A 20,910-nucleotide genomic window follows, 5' to 3' on the forward strand; every position below is an offset into this window, starting at 1 on the left:
ATGATTAGCTCAATCAGGTAATATTAATGACGGAGAAATTATTTTATAGAATAGCATGTCATGTCACTTAATCCGGCATAGCCAAAGACACAACAGTTGCTTCACGTTTCATTTAGTGATTTATTGTTTTCTTTGAGTTTTGTACTAAGTGTTGTAAAAATGTAACACATACTTGTGAAAATTGCACCAAAGTGACAAAAAAAAAACTGCCATTGAATTGATGTAATTCAGCATGGCGACCTTCAGAATGGCGATATTCTCACTTCAATGGGCAAATCTGTCTGCACTGGTTCATGGCAACGAGGTTGCATTAGAAGGACACCATCTGTCGAAAGACAATGGCAAACGGCTTTGTCTGGGTTATGCCAAAGGAACTACAGATGAGTTTGCATGGCTCCCATTCATGTACGGGTTGAAGCAAAATTTAGCGACATAATCTCTTGACTAAGAGTTGACTAGATTAAGAGATGAATCAGGTGTGTTATCTGTGTCAGCAGGCTCAAACCTGAGTGTGTGTGTGTGTTTGGAGAGCAAGTTTAAGGAGTTTCTCAGCAGACAGAAGCACTTGGAAAGCATGAGACCAGCTTGTGAAAACAGTGAGGTGTGTTTAGAGAAAGTTGGTCCATACATCCAGTGCAACTTTTAGAAGGAATTGGCTCACAAGCTGCTCCTTGAGAATATCCTGATGATCAAGAACCAGAGGGTGGAAGCTGAGGTGTAAAGGCTATGCAGACAACTGTCCATCAAACTGGTGGTTTACATTATTTAGCTGACCTGGCGAATACATGACCCTCTTGAAAATAGTCATAGAAGTACTGGCGCAAGTAGGCCTGCCGTGTTGTGTAAGAGGGCGTGTGTGATTCAATGGGCAGTAGTAATTACATCTGCCACACTGCGTTGATCTGTAATTGTAGGTCAGTAAAACCAGTTAATTTATCTCATTGAGCAAACCCCCCCAAAATGACATAATTTAGAATAACAGAATTTATCACTATATAATATCTGCTAAGTATGTGAGGTGATTGTATACATAAATCATGTATGATCAAGTCAAATAGGATGGAATGTTTATTTCATCATAAATAAAAACACAAGCATCATATTGTTGTAAAAATCTACTTGGGAGTTTCACAGTGTTGACACAGTCACTTGGAGAATAAAGGATTATTTGTCAGAATGTGCAGTAATCACAGGGAAATATTTACATTCAAAACAGTACGCGTCACGACAACAGAACCTCACTAACAAGGTCTCTGTGGCACTTTTCTACTTTGCTGAGGCATTTAAGAGAGAATACATATTTAAAGACTACCTTTACACACTTTTCAAAAGGGCTATTGTTATTAACAATTATGTTATTATTATAGTTATTCACCACACACACACTGCATGTCTTTGTTTTTCAATGTAACTTTACCAAGTTGTAGTCAACAGTAAAATGTTATACATTCAAATTTATAAAACGAGTGCAGTACACTATCGAAGGACAAGAATGTCCCAAATTAAATAAGTATATTGAAAAACACAGCAGACTTCTCTCTCCCTATTGGTACAATGATTCACAATGAATCACTGCTTTGGTTGAAGCCACATTGATAGATATTTAGTATAGTTAAGGACTGTGAGAGAAAATGTTTGGTATTGATGAACATCTTCTTCACTTATTGACATTCTCTATTATAATCAACTCCAGAAATGACTGAAAGACCAGGAAGTAACATAATGATGAATTCTGCAACAGTTAGTATAATGGCAGGTGTTTCGGAAGGTGAAAGGCTCAAATCTCTTCATTAGATGTGTACTAAGAGAGCTCTTCTCAATGGTCGCTTCTGTGACAGTTTGGGCAGCGCATTGAGGGATACCGACATTTTTAAGTAGACAATTTCTTCTTCTTGTACTTCAAGTTTGAGTGTAGGTAGTTTGAAAATAAACTGAAAAGGTGCATACCAACACCTACTGTGCTGAAGTGTGTAAAGAACAGGTATAAAGTCAAGGTTGGTGATTTACTGCCACCTGCAGTTACGGAATGTTTGCTCTGGAGTATAATTAATTGGTTGACTGCCCCTGCTGTCCTGGATGGAATTCTATGATCCTTCCTTAACTCATAGCAAGTCCTACCCAGGTGATGACACCAAAATGGGGAAAGCCCTATGAGGAGCTGCCCATGCTGTCACAGAAGTGGCCATCGAGAGGAGCTCTCTACTACACATCTATGGTATATAATAATAATACAAATAATAAACTTGGTGGGTGCTTACATTTGTCCTATTTCACACAATGGGGATTAATTGGGAATGTGTTTTTTGCATATCCCACTCTCCCTGAGACACCTGTGGAGAGTGGAGTCACGGGTCAGGGTCTGCCATTATCAACGGTGACCATGGAGCAATTTGGGGTAAGTGCCTTACTCAAGGGCACATCAACAGATTTCTCACCTTGAGGATTCGAACTAGTAACCCTTCGGTTACTGGCCAAACGCTCTAACCGATAGACTACCTGCCGCCCTTATCTTGTGATTTTAGTAGTCTAGAAGCAGTCTGACACTAGCTAGCATTATGGGTACTGTAGTTCTTGGAGTATAATTATAATATTATAGTCATTTAGCAAACACAGTTAACACATATACAGTACACTATTCATTATTATGTGGCCCATGTGGCAAACCCATAACTCAGTGATGCCAGCACCATGTTCTGAACAACTAAGTCATCAGAACTATAGATATACACATGGGTGTTAAAGTTTATCTTAAAGGTCCAATGCAGCCATTTTTTTTATCTCAACATCAAATCATTTCAGGGTAACAATTAAGTATCTTACTGTGATTGTTTTCAATTAAAATGGTAAAAAGGAAACAGAAATAGCTTCTTCGCAAAGAGACTGTCTGTGAGTGGTCTGAGTGGGGAGGGGAAAACAGAAAACGATCTGTTATTGGCAGAGAGATTTGGAACTCTCTTTCTTATTGGTCTAACTAATTTACCACCTGGTGATGTCAACAGGCAGGCCAAAACTCCATCCCACCAAAACAGGCTGACATTTCTGGCAGTCGTTTCAAACAGCTCTTACACGAAAAGGGCATTATTAGGATTTTCACAGTATTATTCCAACCTCCTAGTGCGGAAATATATATCAGACACAGGACATCTAGTTTTGACTGCACTGGACCTTTAAGGCATTTCAAATATAGTGTTTCTTGCTGTGTGTGTGTGTGTGTGTGTGGGGGGGGGGGGGGGGGGGGTTATCATTCCAAAGTTTCAAACTAGTCTGGGCTTTTGTGGTTTTCTCTACCACCAATCTCTTGAATATTTACCATCAATGAATTGAAATGTATCCCGATTAAATACAATCAATGGCAATCCATCAATCAATAGTCATCGTACAGTTGCACAAATCCTGCATGTCTACTTTAATTATCTTTGGTTAGCATAAGTTGCCTGGCTGATACCAAAGATCCAGGCCTCTGAGTCTGGGGAGGGAGGCTGTTTGATGTTGTCAGCACGATGTGTCAATAATGGGCTGTGCTTTTTCTGGTTGGTTCTCATCTGTCTTTCGTACCCAAACACCCACAGGCACAGCCACACACATCTGCCGGGCGCCGCCCCCTTCCAATACAATTGATGGCTTTTCAAACCCCCAGGAAAAAGTTTCAGAGAACCAACCAATGTAGCTGCTCTCTGAGACAACCGGAATATGACTTTCTGAAGACTGTCTTTAGACCAGTGGGGCACAGTGTGTCGTGTACTACGTGGGTTTGGGCGTCAGCCAGAACATAATACAAGAGTGAGTTTTGTCTAAAGTAGCCAACATAATTTATCTGTACAAGGAAGGATAATGTCTCATTTTCTCTTCTCATTACAGATATCATAACGACCATCTCAATCAGTACATCATAGTACAGTACATTCCAGTATATTCTTGGCAATGTTCTATAGCAAAAGGAAACTGTTATAATCCTCATTGAAAAACTACACTCTAGATTTGTCTTAATCGTCATTTGGAAATGACCCAGCTAGTCAGACCTACTGATTGCTGTAGCTCCCTTAGTTTGCGAAATTCTGTATTACTGTATGTAACCCTTTTCTAAAATGTTCCACAAAGCAATGGCAGAAGGAAGACTGAGGGAAAACTAGCATTGTAGTTTTACAAACAGTTGAATGCTTTCATGTAACTTAATAAATGCATATTACAACATTGGAACATTTGAGCAGAACCCCCCCCCCCCCAAGAAAATAAGCCCCCAAAACAGCTGTTTTACAATGTTCAATGGGGAGACTATTTCCTCTTGAATGTTGTTTGAATGTTATTTTCCTGCCCTGCTCTGTAGCATTACGGAAGAAGAGCAGGTTAGTACCAGTTGGTTCGGCCTACAGTTCTAACATTCTCATCCTCATTGTCTTACGTCAGATAGCGTTAGTTTCGTCTGAACCAGTGTTATGATACTGATGACTTGTCACTACAGATGGTCTGTTTAGGATTCTACTGTTGTGGCTTGATGGAGTAGGCCTACATCGCCATCTAGTGGGCGTGTCGGGGACAACAGTTGTTTATAACTAGCATTGTAGCTAAGACTAACTCTAACCCTTTTCCTAACCTGCCACACTAATTATCCTAACCTGCTATGTAAACAAACCATCTGTGGTGACAAATCAGCAGCAGCATCACCACCTCGGTTGAGGGACTAACATCGCGTAGGAGTGACGCCACATGTTAGAAGACAGTGGTCAGGATTAAATCCAAGTCGCGTTGTAGAGCAACGCCCTAAACAGCCAACAATGTGCCTTTTAAAGGTAATTTACACTTGAGACAACATTTGCAGCGTTCACCATGAATGCAATCTCTGTGAAATTGCCTTTAAAAAGGCGCACTGTCGGCTGTCTAGTGTGCTTCTCAATAACGCACCTTGGATTGAATCCTGACCAAGGCTTCATTCCTTCTCCTTTCAATCCCCCAGGCCATTGTGAGAGCCCTTCAGGTACACTTCATCCTGTGACAGGGGCCCGTCGTAAGCCTCCATGTAAAGACTGCTAGTGCTACTGCCACTGCTGCCCAGGAAGGTGCCCACGGCCCGACCCTGGCGCGCATGGCCCACCGCGTCGCTGAACACCTTGTTGATCTGCTCCTCAGAAGGCATCCACCAGTCCGGGTTAGAGGCACAGTGCATTCGGATGAACTCTGATGAGTACAAGTAAATATTTGTTATGATTAGAAAAACAAACTGCACAAAATTTGATGTTGCCAACATCTGTTCACCAATCTCTTTAGTAGCATACATGTTGCTGTAGTACCCATCTCTTTAATAGCATACGTTTTGCTGTAGTACCCATCTCTTTAATAGCATACATGTTGCTGTAGTACCCATCTCTTTAGTAGCATACATGTTGCTGTAGTACCCATCTCTTTAATAGCATACGTTTTGCTGTAGTACCCATCTCTTTAATAGCATACATGTTGCTGTAGTACCCATCTCTTTAATAGCATACGTTTTGCTGTAGTACCCATCTCTTTAGTAGCATACATGTTGCTGTAGTACCCATCTCTTTAGTAGCATACATGTTGCTGTAGTACCCATCTCTTTAGTAGCATACATGTTGCTGTAGTACCCATCTCTTTAGTAGCATACATGTTGCTGTAGTACCCATCTCCTTAGTAGCATACATGTTGCTATAGTACCCATCTCTTTAATAGCATACGTTTTGCTGTAGTACCCATCTCTTTAGTAGCATACATGTTGCTGTAGTACCCATCTCTTTAGTAGCATACATGTTGCTGTAGTACCCATCTCTTTAGTAGCATACATGTTGCTGTAGTACCCATCTCTTTAATAGCATACGTTTTGCTGTAGTACCCATCTCTTTAGTAGCATACATGTTGCTGTAGTACCCATCTCTTTAGTAGCATATGTTTTGCTGTAGTACCCATCTCTTTAGTAGCATACATGTTGCTGTAGTACCCATCTCTTTAGTAGCATACATGTTGCTGTAGTACCCATCTCTTTAGTAGCATAGATGTTGCTGTAGTAGCCTTCTCTTTAGTAGCATACATGTTGCTATAGTACCCATCTCTTTAGTAGCATACATGTTGCTGTAGTACCCATCTCTTTAATAGCATACGTTTTGCTGTAGTACCCATCTCTTTCATAGCATACATGTTGCTGTAGTACCCATCTCTTTAGTAGCATACATGTTGCTGTAGTACCCATCTCTTTAGTAGCATACATGTTGCTGTAGTACCCATCTCTTTAGTAGCATACATGTTGCTGTAGTACCCATCTCTTTAGTAGCATACATGTTGCTATAGTACCCATCTCTTTAGTAGCATACATGTTGCTGTAGTACCCATCTCTTTAATAGCATACATGTTGCTGTAGTACCCATCTCTTTAGTAGCATACATGTTGCTGTAGTACCCATCTCTTTAATAGCATACATGTTGCTGTAGTACCCATCTCTTTAGTAGCATACATGTTGCTGTAGTACCCATCTCTTTAGTAGCATACATGTTGCTGTAGTACCCATCTCTTTAGTAGCATAGATGTTGCTGTAGTAGCCTTCTCTTTAGTAGCATACATGTTGCTATAGTACCCATCTCTTTAGTAGCATACATGTTGCTGTAGTACCCATCTCTTTAATAGCATACGTTTTGCTGTAGTACCCATCTCTTTCATAGCATACATGTTGCTGTAGTACCCGTGTCTTTAGTAGCATACATGTTGCTATAGTACCCATCTCTTTAATAGCATACGTTTGGCTGTAGTACCCATCTCTTTAATAGCATACATGTTGCTGTAGTACCCATCTCTTTAATAGCATGCATGTTGCTGTAGTACCCATCTCTTTAGTAGCATACATGCTGCTGTAGTACCCATCTCTTTAGTAGCATACATGTTGCTGTAGTACCCATCTCTTTAGTAGCATACATGTTGCTGTAGTACCCATCTCTTTAATAGCATACATGTTGCTGTAGTACCCATCTCTTTAGTAGCATACATGTTGCTGTAGTACCCATCTCTTTAGTAGAGATGCCGCCAGTACCTCTGAGGCAGGTGACTTTGACGGGGTTGAGGGGCCGTCTCTCCGGCCCAGGCTCTCCTGAGTGAACTGAGCGTTTCCTCTTGCCCAGGCCGCACGAGTACTTGAGCTCGTCCGTAGTGAAGACGAAGCGGATCAGGTAGCGCAGCAGCCGCCGGCCATCTTTCTTGGACGAGTTGACTGCCTCGTCCCATTGCTTGTTGGTGATGAAGAGGGGGTAGTTCCCCAGGAGCTGTTTACTGCCCTGAGGAGGGGTATGAAGAAGTGAAGAGGGTGAGAATGACAGGAGGTAGGTGAGGGAAGGACGGCTCATAATAATGGCTGGAATGGAATGGTATAAAACCATGTTTTTGATGTGTTTGATACCATTCCATTTATTCAGTTTCAGCCATTACTATTAACCTGTCCCCCCCATTTAAATTGCCACAAACCACAACTGGTGAGAATGGAACGGCTTAGTTATGAGCTCTGAGTACCCTGCCATAGAGCCACCAGGGTTGGGGACAATTCCATTTCAGTTCCGCCAATTCAGAAAGTCAACTGAAATTCCTTTTCCATTTTTTTCCTCATTGAAAAGCAATGAAACGAAAAAGGAAAATTGGAATTGGATTACAGTTGATTGACTGAATTGAAATGGAATTGACCCCAACCCTGAGGGGCACCAGCAGGGTATTGAAAAGTGCATTCAAGCTGTCAAAGCATTCAGAAGAAGTGCAGTCATTCATGTGTTATAACAAGGTTGTTAACGTCATGCTCAATATGTGATGGAGAACTATGATATTTTTTAGTTAGTCTAGTTTCTCAAATAAATCTAAAGCATTAATTGTGCTATACACCTGATACCAACAATAACCAGTTGCTATTGTTGTAAACCCATTGCCCCATAGAACAAGAAGTTATTGCCAGATGTAACGGCAATATTGAGGAAAAGGCGGTGGTGGTGTCCATGAACCTTTTCTCCATTTAACAGAACCTATTTTTATCTTGTTATGCAACACTGTTGCAAGATTATATTTTCACATCCTTAATAGAGAAGCTGATTTGAATGGCAGTTTCACATCTTGTGCCACTAGTTTCGGTTTTATCTATAAAGCTGCTGTGCAACTGAGTTGAACATCACTTAAAGGGAGTCAGTGACAACATCCCCAAAAAATCTATATATCCACTGCCCTATTTAACTGGGCTTTTAAGTGATTGTTTACTCCAAAATCAAAGTGTGTTAGACTGTCAGAGAGGAGTCCATGCCCAATGCCATTTGATGTGTCGGTCTAGCTATATGCTCGATTAAAACATGAATGGGAAAGATAGGCCCCAGTTAATTTCACATTTTAAATGGATCTATATAACAGATTGTGAAACTCTTTCTAATAGTGGACTACTTTTGAGGTCTCAAAATGTCTGACAAACTAGGATGGGGTGGGGAAAGCCACCAAGGTGAGTAGGTGATATTTAAGGCCCGTTAGAGTAAGGCACATTAGAAAGACACAAACTAAGTGAGGGGTCATTCCGTTACATACAGTAAGAAAACACATCTGGAAAACACAAACCTCATATAATGTTTTCTGTTCTTCTTCCTGTAGAGATAGAGCGCTCTTTAGATCTAAAAGTTCACCCTGGTGTCTTATTTTGCATCTCTCATGTAACATCTATAATATACACATTGGCCGTGTCCAAATACCCGTACTAAGCTTCTAAATAGTAGACATTTTGAGTATGCAAAAATAGAAAGTTTTATGGTATGTGAAATTTCAGAAATGTAGTATGCTATATAAAGGATCTAAAAGTTCACCCTGGTGTCTTATTTTGCATCTCTCATGTAACATCTATAATATACACATTGGCCGTGTCCAAATACCCGTACTAAGCTTCTAAATAGTAGACATTTTGAGTATGCAAAAATAGAAAGTTTTATGGTATGTGAAATTTCAGAAATGTAGTATGCTATATAAAGGATGTCTGTACTCACTTCGGCTTTTCTGAAATTAGTATGGCTGGGGTCCTCCCTGGGTCAGCCCTAGCCCTCCCTGACCCTCTCCACCCATCTCCCTGGGGCAGGGAGCTGGCAGGATGGAGTTGCGTCCCCTGGCGGCCTTGGCAGGGTTTGCTCCGACTCCCCTCCCTGGGGGTCGCCCCCAGCCCTACCTGGCCCTCTGGAGCTATCTCTCATTCAATTCAATGAAGCCCAGGTAAATGGTTGGAGTGACTAGGACTCTCTTGGAATTCATGATTCACCTGAGAGGGCCCCTGTCGCTCCCCATGTGGATTGGCCTCCATCGGTTCTTTACACTTTCGGAGACGGTTCACCTTTGGTGACTCTAGATAACCTTGAGCCGATCGCGTGCCCTTTGTTGCGGTGACGCTCTAATAGCGTATCTTAAAGTTGCTGCAGTTAAAAAGCCTATAGTTGGATCTCGGGACCGCCTGTCCCAGCCGCTGCCTCTTGTTGCTCCCTTGATGTGCCTAATTGAATGTCCTGTGTGGTCCAAAGGGTTGACTTTGAAAACATTTGTGTTCAAAGTAGGCCCGGTCACTTGAATACCTCAGCTAGGATTAATGGAATAGGACTTTGGTTCTATTTTGTGGGTTTTTCTTCTGAACTGGGGCCATGATTAAGAGGGACGGACGGGGGGCATTCGTATTGTGCCGCTAGAGGTGAAATTCTTGGACCGGTGCAAGACGGACAAAAGTGAAAGCTTTTGCCAAGAATGTTTTCATTAATCAAGAACAAAAGTTAGCGGTCCGAAGATACCTTTGTATTTCCGACCCCCAAAAAATTGTATGTCACTCCAGGGGCTCATCAAACAGAGTAAAACACAATGTACACACCTAGCCATGGTATTTGGGCACTTTGTGAAGGCTTTCGACTCGGCATTGCACGAGCACCTTCTGGGTGTTCTTGAGTAAAGGGGCCTTGACCGGCACATCATGGAATTGATCGGGAGCATCTATGAGAACAGCGTAACAAGGGTCATTCTCGATGGAGTGAAATCCTTGATGATTGACATGTTGGTCCGGGTTAAGCAATACGATCCAAGGTCGCAGGTGCTGTTCAGTCCAGACACTCGAACGCCAGGGCTCTGGGGTCGGGCCAGAAGGCCGCCAGACTACCACTTTAGTTTTTGCCGATGACTTGGTACTGTTGAACAGCTCGGTGAAAGGCATGGGAAAAAAACATGGCAATTCTGGAACAATATTGCCAACTGATGGAGTTGAGAGTTCAACCCAGAAAGTGCCACAGTTTCTTAATTGAGAAAGGTGGTAATGACAAGGGCAAGTCCTCATTCAAGGTTAATGACTGTTTATCCTGGAAACTGAATGGAGAGGACTTGCACTTAATTGGGCCTGAGGAATCCTAAAAATATCTTGGAATGCAAGTGAACCCGTAGGCAGGCATTGTTAAACCGAAACTGATCGGGCTACTTCGTGACTGGATATGCAAGATCGGATGGGCTGTGCTAAAACCTTCTCAGAAGGTCTTTCACTGTCCCGAGGCTAATCTACACAGCTGACCACAGCAACCTAAAGGGGGTCGACCTGACCAAAATAGATGGAATGATAAGAACCGCTGTGAAAGAATGGCTCCCCCACCCACGAGCACATGTAACGGGTTGCTCTATGTGAAACACCGATACAGGGGTCTAGGTATCGTGAAGCTGGCCCCCCAGATTACATCGATCCAGGCCAGAAGGATCCACCGGCAGATGAGGGAATATGGCTGCAAGCCGGTGAGAGCGACACAAAGATGCCCTCCCTCGACAACAACACAACTGGCTTAGTGACGCTGCATTTCCCAATACCGTGTGATTGGAGGCAGGAAGAAATGTGAAAATGGATATGCCTGTCAACTCAAGGTGTGGGGACGCAGGCCTTTGGCCGTGATAAGATCAGCAAAACTAGGCTTACCTCCTCAGTGGGACTCGGCCAGTATAACAATGGACTGAAGTTGACGGCAAATGTCTATCCTACTCGGGAGATGTTCAAAAGGGGAAGGCCGGAGAAGGATTCCTCTTGGAGGCACTTTCCAGCCCTGTATGAATCTTGCTGACATATACTGGGTCGGTGCCAGTTGATCCAAGGAGCCCGCATAAATAGGCACAACAGGGTGTGTGACCTATCAGTAACGGAAGCCGAAAGCAACGGATGGAACGTTATCCAGGAGATACATATCTCCACGCTGGATGGGAGACTAAGGAAACCAGACTTGATATTCGTGAAAAATGGTGCCGCTTTGGTGGTTGACGTTACAGTGCGATACGAAGACGCCGTTGACACCGTCGAGGTGGCTAGATCGGAAAAGATTGCATACTACATCACTGTTGCTGCATCAATCATTAACAAGCTGCTGGGAGTCGATAGGGTCACCTTGTTTGGCTTCTCGAGAGGGGCCCTGAGCAAGTAGCCTACTCCTAACGATTAAGTATTGCAAGCCATGGGACTATCTTGGTCTTGAAGGGCGGACTTCGCAAAGCTGGAAAAACAAAGAGTCCTGCTCTACTCCATAGATCTGCTGAGAGATGTCAATTGTGTAGATCGGCTCGGCGAAGAGGCACAGAGTGATGAAGGTGTTTAAACCACATCTGGCAAGTGGGTCTGATATTCCTCCCTACTCCATAGAAGGAAAACCCTAACCGTGGTCGGGAGTCCACTTATGTGTCCGTCAGAGCATGGTGGAATACAAGGGTTGGCCGGGACAAGATCCGATAAGAAGGGTAACTGACCCGGGCTATGTGTCCATTAGTGATTAACATGGGTAACTGGGATCCCGAGACTGTTTTAACAGAGTTGGTCCCCGTTAAGATATAGTACCTTGATGCTTAAACTATTTCCACTCTTTATCTCCCCCGTTATTCATGATCGATCTGTATAATCATCAACTTGATTCAGCCAAATATAGGATATATTTATTATATTAAATATTCTGTCATTCCTTAAAGGAAGTTATCTAGCAAGCTTAGCAACTTTGTTCATTTGACTTTTGTTGGACTGCCATTACAAAGTTTGTATGATTCGACAACGCTATACGAGGGGTGCACTCCGTGTGTCCTAATTTAGATCTGTGTCCAGTTAGCCGACTGCTGAAATGCTCTGAATTAATTGAGGAACATTATTCAAAACAATGTTGTTGGCCATCAAAGATAGTTCCTCTATCATTACTGAATATCAGTTTAATTTGCCCTGAAATCAAGGTGACAAGGTGGCGCAGCGACAATCTTATTTGCGGAGAACCCTGGCATAGTGACCATATCTTAGTTTTACACACTTTAAATGGGCACTTCTGATTTTTGCCATATTTCCCGGACTCTCTGGATAAATATGAATTCTTCTCGGTATTGAAACAGGAAAATATGAATCCCTCCATGGAACAGAGTCCTGCAGGGGTAAACAGCTAGGTTGAACTCACCTGGCCCCTGGATCAGCCTAAATGTACTGTATGTCAAAGTGAAGCTATGGGACCGGCCTCGCCCAATAAATATCAAAGGGAAGAGGGGACTCAGAGGACCATGCACACAGAAGGAAGTAAACACTGGATGACACGATAAGTGCCGTCCTCTCGCAACACACATCCACCCATACTCACACACATACAGTACGGTAACAAGCATCACAAACACACTCACACTGGCAAAACACACAGTCTTACACTTTCATATATTGGCCGAGGGCGCTACCATCCGATTCCTAGCCAAAAAATCACTCTTGTGTTGCCTTAGGTGTTCTCAAGTGCCGGACAGAAACAAGCAGTGAAAATAATACTGATTACCGCTCACCCCAGCTGAAGCACGCCGGTTAGTAGTGTCAGCCCTTGGCTCTCTCTTCTCCAGGGAAGTAATGCGTAGCACATTGATGACTAGACAGGGCGACTGACAGCCAGTCTGGAAGCCAGAAAAGGATCAGAACTACACTGACATGTGGCTAAACCGAATGACAAGCCTCGTTTAGCCAGTGCTCCTCATCTCAAAGTGAAGAAATTCAATGAAGCGGGTAAACGGTGGGCAACTTTGAGCCTCTTTATGTAGCCAACTAGTTACCAGATACACGGCTGGACCCCCAGCCCACTCCCGAGAGCCCCTGGCCATTGACTCCCTGTCAAAATTAATGAATGGCGGGAAACATTGCAATTGCACATTTAGATGACGCATTCTCAGAATGGATGAGCTTAGTATGTTGATATTTGCACGTACTGCATTCATTTTTTACTGAACAATACGTTCTAAATATAGTATGTAGTACAATTAATACACAGTATGCAGTAAGCAAGACAGATTTCAGACACGGCCAGTATGACTAGTGATAAAACATAAAAAGGTACAGTACAGTACCTGACAGAAACTGGAACAGACCAAGAGTATTTCTTTCTAGAAAGACACAGTCTGTGTTTTGAGACAAACTGATTTCTTGCCTCTGTTAGTTGTTCCTCTGCCATGGGCTGTATAAACTGGTCATGGTGCTGGAGAACAGTCTTGAAGAAGTCCAGCACATTCTGGCAGGGAGCTGGAAGGAAATCAGGGTTATAAAAGCCATAAAAAAGATTTGATTGAAGACACAGAAAGAATGTGATATATAAATCGAGTCCGGGGTGTCTAACTCTATGTCACTCTAGATAAGAGCATCTGCTTAATGACTAAAATGTCAAATACAGCCCCCCCCGAAATGATTGGGACAGTGACACGTTTTGGCTCTGTACTCCAGCACTTTGGATTTTAAATGATACAATGACTATTGATTATTGAGGTTAAAGTGCAGGCTGTCAGCTTTAATTTGATGGTATTTTGATCCATATCAGGTAAACCATTTACAAATTAAAACAGTTTTTGTACATAGTCCCCCCATTTTAGGGAACCAAAGGTATTGGGACAAATTCACTTCACTCAAACTTTTCTCTCCAAAGTTTCTTAATTTATTTATTTTTATTGACCCTTTATTTAACTAGGCAAGTCAGTTAAGAACAAATTCTTATTTACAATGATGGCCTACCCCAGGCAAACCCTAACGATACTGGGCCAAATGTGTGCCGCCCTATGGGACTCCCAATCATGACCGGTTGTGATACAGCCTGGAATCGAACCAGGGTCTGTAGTGACGCCTCTAGCACGGAGATAAAGTGCCTTAGACTGCTGCGCCACTCGGGAGCCCAGAAAAGTGCTGGAGTACAAAACCAAAACAACAACAAAAAATTCCAGAGGGCACTGTAAATCTTGAACTTGACATAAAAAGTGAGGTACTACACCACATGGTTACCCCCCTCATTTGGCACTGTGTCATTAAGTCACAGGGTAAAGACCCAAATCCACAGAGTTGTCTTGGGCAGCAAAATTAGCACATTGTCTCACTTGAGGCTTTTACGGGTGACAGCCTTCTATAGTATCCACATACCAAGTCACAATCTCACATGAATCTGCCTTTACTGGGTTCTATGATCCTGAAATCCCGGTACTGTACCTGGTATGTTGTCCATCTTGTTGCGCAGCTCTTCGTTCTCCTGCTGCAGACACAGCACCTCCTGCTCCAGCTCCACACAGCGAGGGCAGCAGCTCTCCTCCTCCTCCTCTTCCTCCTCCGGCAGGGTGGACGAGGGGTGGCCATACGAATCTGAGGGGGCCGGGGAGTTCCAGCCCCCCAGGTTGTGGCCCGGCGACCCCCCAGACTCGGGCTCAGCTGGTGGGCATCGCTCTCCCTCGAGGCCCGGGCCCGGGTGGGGCTGCTGGTTCCCGGTGAGCAGATAGCTCTGGAGGGACTCAGTGAAAATGCGCAGGAAGGCGGATGTTTGTTGTTGGCTCCAGTGGCTGTGCTGGGCTTCGTCATCAGGGTCGACGGTGGCGCTCTCGTCAAGACGTGGCGTGCCCAGGGTGGGGTAATTACCCCCTTGACCCGCGACAGGCCTTGACTCCGCCCCAGGTCCAGAGAGGCAGCTGTCCTCCTGCTTGATGTGGGAGGAGGGCAGAGGAGCTTGAGGCTCCACAAACCGGCCGTTGTTGTTGAGAAGAGTGAGGACCCGGCTACACTGCTGTGCGAAGGCATCCAAGATGAGGCGGTTTTCTAGAGGAACAGAGAGAGAGTAGATAAAGATAGCCAAGACGTTCACTATGACATGAAGGCCAACCAGCATATTTTGGAGTCAACGTTTGGGCATCAACACATTTCTACATTTCCACAGTCCTTGATTACTTGGCATTGAATTGATAGCATGGATTTTTTTCAGTCTTGCTTCAGTCTTATCCCTTTCTCAGTCACCTCTACTTGACTCTCAAATTCTATATAAAGGTGTTGGCATTTCTGCTTCGCTGCTCTGGCTTCCTCCCCTCACCACCCTCACTCCCTCTATCTGGCTGTTCCTCTTTCTCTACAAGAGTCATATTTTACCCGAGTACAGGTTCCCTCCATTCAATGGCACTCTTGTATAAGGAAGCTGGTTGAGTCAGATGTCAATATCTAGGCCTACACTAGTCCTTCCCTTGCCATTGTTGCCTGTGCTTTCTCTTTGAGGGTTATAGGCTTTGGTTACAGTTGAGGACTTTTTGACAAATGCATTTGATTTGACGATATTTGATGCCCCCCCCCCCTCCTCCTCTTGAGCTTAAATAATCACCCAAGCCAAACAAATGGGTTTATGATGCTACTGAGCGATAATATCATCCATAACAGCTCATAAAAGCAGCTCTCGCTGTGTCCTTCTCCCAGCAGTCTCAGCACATCGGAATGAGATGATCTCGCACATCTCTCCTCTAATGATTACGAATGTGTTGCCTTCACACACAAAGAGACAAGGCAGGTAATTATGAGCGCAGACAGCTACCCACGGCGTCCTCGCTGCAACTGGGCGGGAGGCCCGGCACTCTGGCAGCCGCTGAGACGTGTCTATCGGCCTGGCGCAGATGTGTCGCATTTATTAATATGCGTGCCGTCTTTGTTTACCCGCCGAGATGTATCTGATATCATCCCCCGTGCCTCCGTCCCTCCCACCCGCCCCTCTTCTCTTGCTCCCTGGTAGTGTGCACGGGGAGACAGCCTCATAAAATGTCATTAAATACAACATGCTCCGCAGAGGCAAATTTATGAGCACCATTTATTTTAATCACAACTCTTTGGAAAAGCTTTTAAATGCAATTTGCTTTATTGTGTGTGGATCTCAGGGCTGGCGTCCTTGGGTTCCTCCTTCCGTCTGTGGGATGCAGAATGGGAAAGAAACACCACCTCTGTCTGACTGTCACCTCCAGGGAAATGTGCTCTTATCACTGGAATCATTAAATCACATGAATACTTACTTGTGTTGGCTAGCTTTTGTCGTATGGTTAACAAAATATATACCCTTTTTGTACTATTGCGCCAAACTGACCCAAACGTTCTTGCTCGATTATTTTCTTTATGCGCTGTTCTTTTGAGCATAATTACAACAGTTTGGTTTAGGTCAACTCGGTTGGCTCAGTGGAGTGAAAAGTTCTGTACTGTATCGAATGCAGATATCTAATAACTGTTTAAAACTGGGCTTTGAATTGGGTTGTTAATTAAGACAAAATTGGAAGCCCCAGTACCATAGGAGCAGGTTAGTTATAACGTAGTGATTGTTCAGGGGAGCCTATAGGCCTACCATAGAGCATGTAATACTGTATGAGGCCTGTACTTTGTCACTGCCCTGGATAATGGTATGAGGCGACATTACAAGTATTATACCAATTTGGCTTAATGCTACAGCACAGTGCTAACACAGTATAAGCTAGATAGTGCTGTGTCAGCGTAACAACAATCTCAGAATACTGAGCTCAACCTCCCCTGCTAATGGAGCGATAAGGAGATCTATATCTGTGGGGGAAATATGATATCTGTTTAATTTAGTAACAAAACTGCTTCCGGCTCTGGTCAAAGTTAGTGCACTATAATAGGGATATGGTGCCAATTGGGACGCAGATCAAGGTTCCTATAGAAATAGAAGTGTAGTGTATTTATATGCTTACTCTTCCTTTGAGAAACCAGTTTGCCCGCTTTTGCTCAAAAGCAGTGCACATCATTACAATGGATATTCACACAGACATAAACACACTTCAACAACTGCACAACCCTATCACTCATTTGAGCACATACAGACCCTATAGTGGGCCTACTCAGTCATGGCTGCTTATTTTCAGTCGTACATAATATCTATCGCAGGAAATTATAGAGAGATCGGAGATTGATGGAGATATGGGGGGATCAAATCAAATGTTGTCACACGCAACAAATACAACAGGTGTAGACCTTACCATGCTTACAACAAGCCCTTAACAACAATGTAGTTTTTTATAAAATAAGAGTTAAGAAAATATTGACTAAATAAACTAAAGTAAAAAAAGTAACACAATAAAATAACAATAACAAGGCTATATATACAGGGGGTACTGGTACAGCGTCAATGTGCGGGGGTACAGGTTAGTCGAGGTAATATGTACATGTAGGTGTAACAGTATAACTTTAGACCGTTCCCTCGCCCAAACCCGGGCGCGAACCAGGGACCCTCTGCAAACATCAACAACAGTCACCCACGAAGCATCGTTACCCATCGTTCCACAAAAGCCGCAGCCCTTGCAGAGCAAGGGGAACCCCTACTTCAAGGTCTCAGAGCAAGTGACGTCACCGATTGAAACGCTATTTAGCGCGCACCACCGCTAACTAGCTATCCGTTTCACATCCGTTACATAGGTAGGGGTATCCATTGATAATAAACAGCGAGTAGCAGCAGTGTAAAGTGGATTCACCTGGTTAGTCTAGGACATGGTAAGAGCAGGTGTTCCTAATGTTTTGTACACTTAGTGTATAGTTACTACTCTCTGCTGGACTGATATGCCATTATGGTTTCATTTGTTGTTCTATGACTATTTTATTAGGCTATCTGTATCATTTTAGCCTACAATACCTCAAATAGGCCTAGGCCCTACTTGTGGTGAATCAATAATTGTCTTCGTGCAAAATATAAAAAACCTTAACCAAAAACTGTTGTTTGACAACAAATTTGTGTCATTTTGGGTCAACCATGCAAATAGCCTACCTAGTAAGGTCTGGATATGGCTAAATACATACAGCATATTTTAAAATGTGTGTTTTATTACACTCATAGAAAAAAAGCTGCCCCCATAGGAGAACCCTTTGAAGAACCATTTTTTGTTCCAGGTTAAACACTTTTGGTTCCAGGTAGAACCCTATTGGGATCCATGTAGAACCCTTTCCCAGAGAATTCTACATGGAATCCAAAATAGTTATACCTGGAACCAAAAAGAGTTATACCTGGAACCAAAAACAATCCTATGAGGACAGCCGAATAAGCTTTTTGGGACCCTTTTTTCTGTGTTGGAAAGGATTGTAATACTAACCAGAGAATGTATTTCTAACAGTGGTTGCATTGCATTTACGCGCACAGGCAACAGGCCTAGACATCCTCTAGTCTAGTCCAACACCTAATTCCTAAAATAAAGGCTAAACTTTTCCTAATTTCACTTTCTCAACAAGTTTGAAAACATACCTGAGCTTATCCCGTAAGTGCAGTCGGGAGATTCGTGGTTGAGCGCGGCTTTTCCAGGCGAATACGTGGGGTCCTGGCGCACCGCGGTGCCGCTACCGACCCTCTCCTGGAAGCCAAGTGATGCTGCCGCCACACTCCCCACTGTTGCTGAGGTAGATGTCGCGGCTCTACTGCTGGGCCTGTTATCGCATGGGAAACGCTGTTGCTGCTGCAGCTGCGGTGTCGCGAGATACTGGCTGCTGCTGCTGCTGATGGTGAGGGAGGTTTGGTGGAGCTGCTGCCGCTGTTGCTGATACTGTTGTTGATACGGATGATGGTGATTGAGATTATGATTGTAGTGATGACCGCCTCCGTCTCCCAGCAGCGGGATATCGACCATTGTGGGTCTGTCGAACCGCGCCTTCCCCACCAACCGCTTGTTTGGGAAGGTCTTGAGGCTGCTGTATGGACCCCGCTGCTGACTGCACATCTTTGGGGCGCAGAGACCCTCGTCGGCAGGTTGCATTTCCCCCTCCATCACTGCAAGTTTCAACACGCAGTGGTGACTCGAGCTCGCTCTTGTCGCGTCCTTGTCTGGTGACTGGTTATTTTTTTCGTCACCGTCTCGCTGTCTGGCTCAGTTTCCCCCCCAGTAGTGCACTTTAATATTCAGAGGGTGGGCTAATTTACTGACAAGACACAGCTCCAATCCCTAGACGGGGGGCGCCGCGTTAAAAAGTGATTGTGCCAAGTGGGAAATACAAGCGCGATCTGCACACCTCGCTGTCTGTACATTGTGTCTCTAATCGTCTTCATGAGCATACAGTTTTAAAGCTGAATTATATCGATGAAACTATAGCGGCCATTTTGCCTCTGAGGACAAGCTGGGTGAAGAGAGAATTATGCTACCCCTTCACTATGACAACGGCCTCAAATAAGTGTGTCTCTAAAAATGACAGCTAAAATGAATAGGATAGCCTAATTGGGTTCTGTTTGGCTTTTGGAATGTTTGAAATAACCTACATGAGACCAAACATGGCATGATTGTGTACCTTTACATGTACACCAACAATTCGATATTAAAGTGATTATAGCAGAAGGCCAAGTATGGCATTAGTCATATAAACGCTTTATTCTGTTTATCTTAATCGCCGTAAAGTCATAATGGAAGTAAGCATACGCCGATTAAAACACCTGGTTTTCTGAGCAATCTTTCGAATTATTAGGACATGTAAACAGTTTAAATCCGCGTTCCATGGGTTTATTTGATCTGCGCATGTGCCTGCACCCGGTAGCGCAAGCCTCCCTATGCGCAAGTGAGGTGAGTTCAGGAAAAACTGTACATTTGCGTCTTATAAGTAGTTTCACATACAATCAGTTGTGGAAAAAGTACCCAACAGTCATACTTGAGTAAAAGTAAAGATACCTTGATAGAGAATGACTCAAGAAAAAGTGAAAGTCACCCAGTAAAATACTACCTGAGTAAAAGTCAAAAGTATTTGTTTTTAAATATACTTAAGTATCACAAGTAAATGTAATTGCTTAAATATACTTAAGTATCAAAGTAAAAGTATAAATCATTTCAAATTCCTTATATTAGGCAAACCAGACGGAACAATTATTATTATTTTTTTTACATTTACGGATAGCCAGAAACACTCCAAAACTCAGACATAATTTACAAACGAAGCAATCGTGTTTCGTGACTCAGCCAGATCAGAAGCAGTAGGAATGAACAGGGATGTTCTCTTCATAAGTGCGTGAATTGGACAATTTTCCTGTCCTGCTAAGCATTCAAAATGTAACGAGTACTTTTGAGTGTCAATGAAAATGTATGGAGGAAAAGGTACATTATTTTCATTAGGAATGTAGTCCATAAAATGTTTCATAATTCACTAATCAACAGCGTTTCTCATAGGCCTACGTACCATTATTATGCGACCAAACAAATAAAAGAAGGAAATTATACAAAATAAAAGTGTCATTGTTGTTTTCCTTAGATTGACTTTTCTCTCCAAAAAAATATAATGGATAGGCCTACACTCTTAGAAAAAAGGTTCCAAAGGGTTATTCGGCTGTCCTCCTCCAACCCTTTCTGGTTCCAGGTAGAACCCTTGGTGGTTCCAGGTAGCTTCTGTAGAAAGGGTTCACCTGGAATCAAAATGTTTTTTTTCAAAGGGTTCTCATGTGGGGACAGCCACAGAACCCTTTAAGGTTCTAGACATCACAGTGAGACGCCATCTGTGTATGCTTTCCTCATTTATTTTTATTGAACCTTTATTTAACTAGGAAAGTCAGCTAAGAACACATTCTTATTTACAATGATGGCCTACCATAAGGCCTCCTGCGGGTATGGGGCCTGAGATTTAAAAAATAAAATAAATACAATATATATATATATATATATATAGGACAA

At 43.2% G+C, this 20,910-nt stretch overlaps 1 protein-coding gene across 2 annotated transcripts; it reads right to left on the reverse strand.

The window, feature by feature from the left end:
- Positions 1 to 1,050: 1,050 nt before the first annotated feature.
- Positions 1,051 to 20,466, reverse strand: bend4 (BEN domain containing 4). Of its 2 annotated transcripts, XM_020452973.2 has the most exons (6): positions 18,516 to 20,466; positions 14,468 to 15,064; positions 13,428 to 13,519; positions 8,575 to 8,601; positions 7,031 to 7,271; positions 1,051 to 5,172 (listed from the first exon to the last, which is right to left on the reverse strand). In XM_020452973.2, exons 1-6 carry the CDS (start codon positions 19,030 to 19,032, stop codon positions 4,940 to 4,942), a joined length of 1,707 nt encoding a protein of 568 aa, XP_020308562.1. In that variant the 5' UTR covers positions 19,033 to 20,466; the 3' UTR covers positions 1,051 to 4,939. The 2 variants fall into 2 exon arrangements, with proteins under 2 accessions (XP_020308562.1, XP_020308563.1); XM_020452974.2 differs by lacking the exon at positions 8,575 to 8,601.
- Between the last annotated feature and the right edge of the window lie 444 nt (positions 20,467 to 20,910).

The sequence above is a fragment of the Oncorhynchus kisutch genome, linkage group LG19 (genome assembly GCF_002021735.2).
Source record: "Oncorhynchus kisutch isolate 150728-3 linkage group LG19, Okis_V2, whole genome shotgun sequence".
Classification (NCBI taxonomy): Eukaryota; Metazoa; Chordata; class Actinopteri; order Salmoniformes; family Salmonidae; genus Oncorhynchus; species Oncorhynchus kisutch.

Bases quoted from the DNA above. Each gene is read 5' to 3' on its own strand.
- bend4 (XM_020452973.2), bottom strand. From the start codon at position 19,032: ATGGAGGGGGAAATGCAACCTGCCGACGAGGGTCTCTGCGCCCCAAAG. The intron at 8,602-13,427 runs GCAAGAAATCAG...CTATCTCTACAG, and splicing joins CAGAGGAACAACTAACAGAG to GAAGAAGAACAGAAAACATT. The intron at 7,272-8,574 runs GTTTGTGTTTTC...ACCCCTCCTCAG, and splicing joins AACAGAAAACATTATATGAG to GGCAGTAAACAGCTCCTGGG.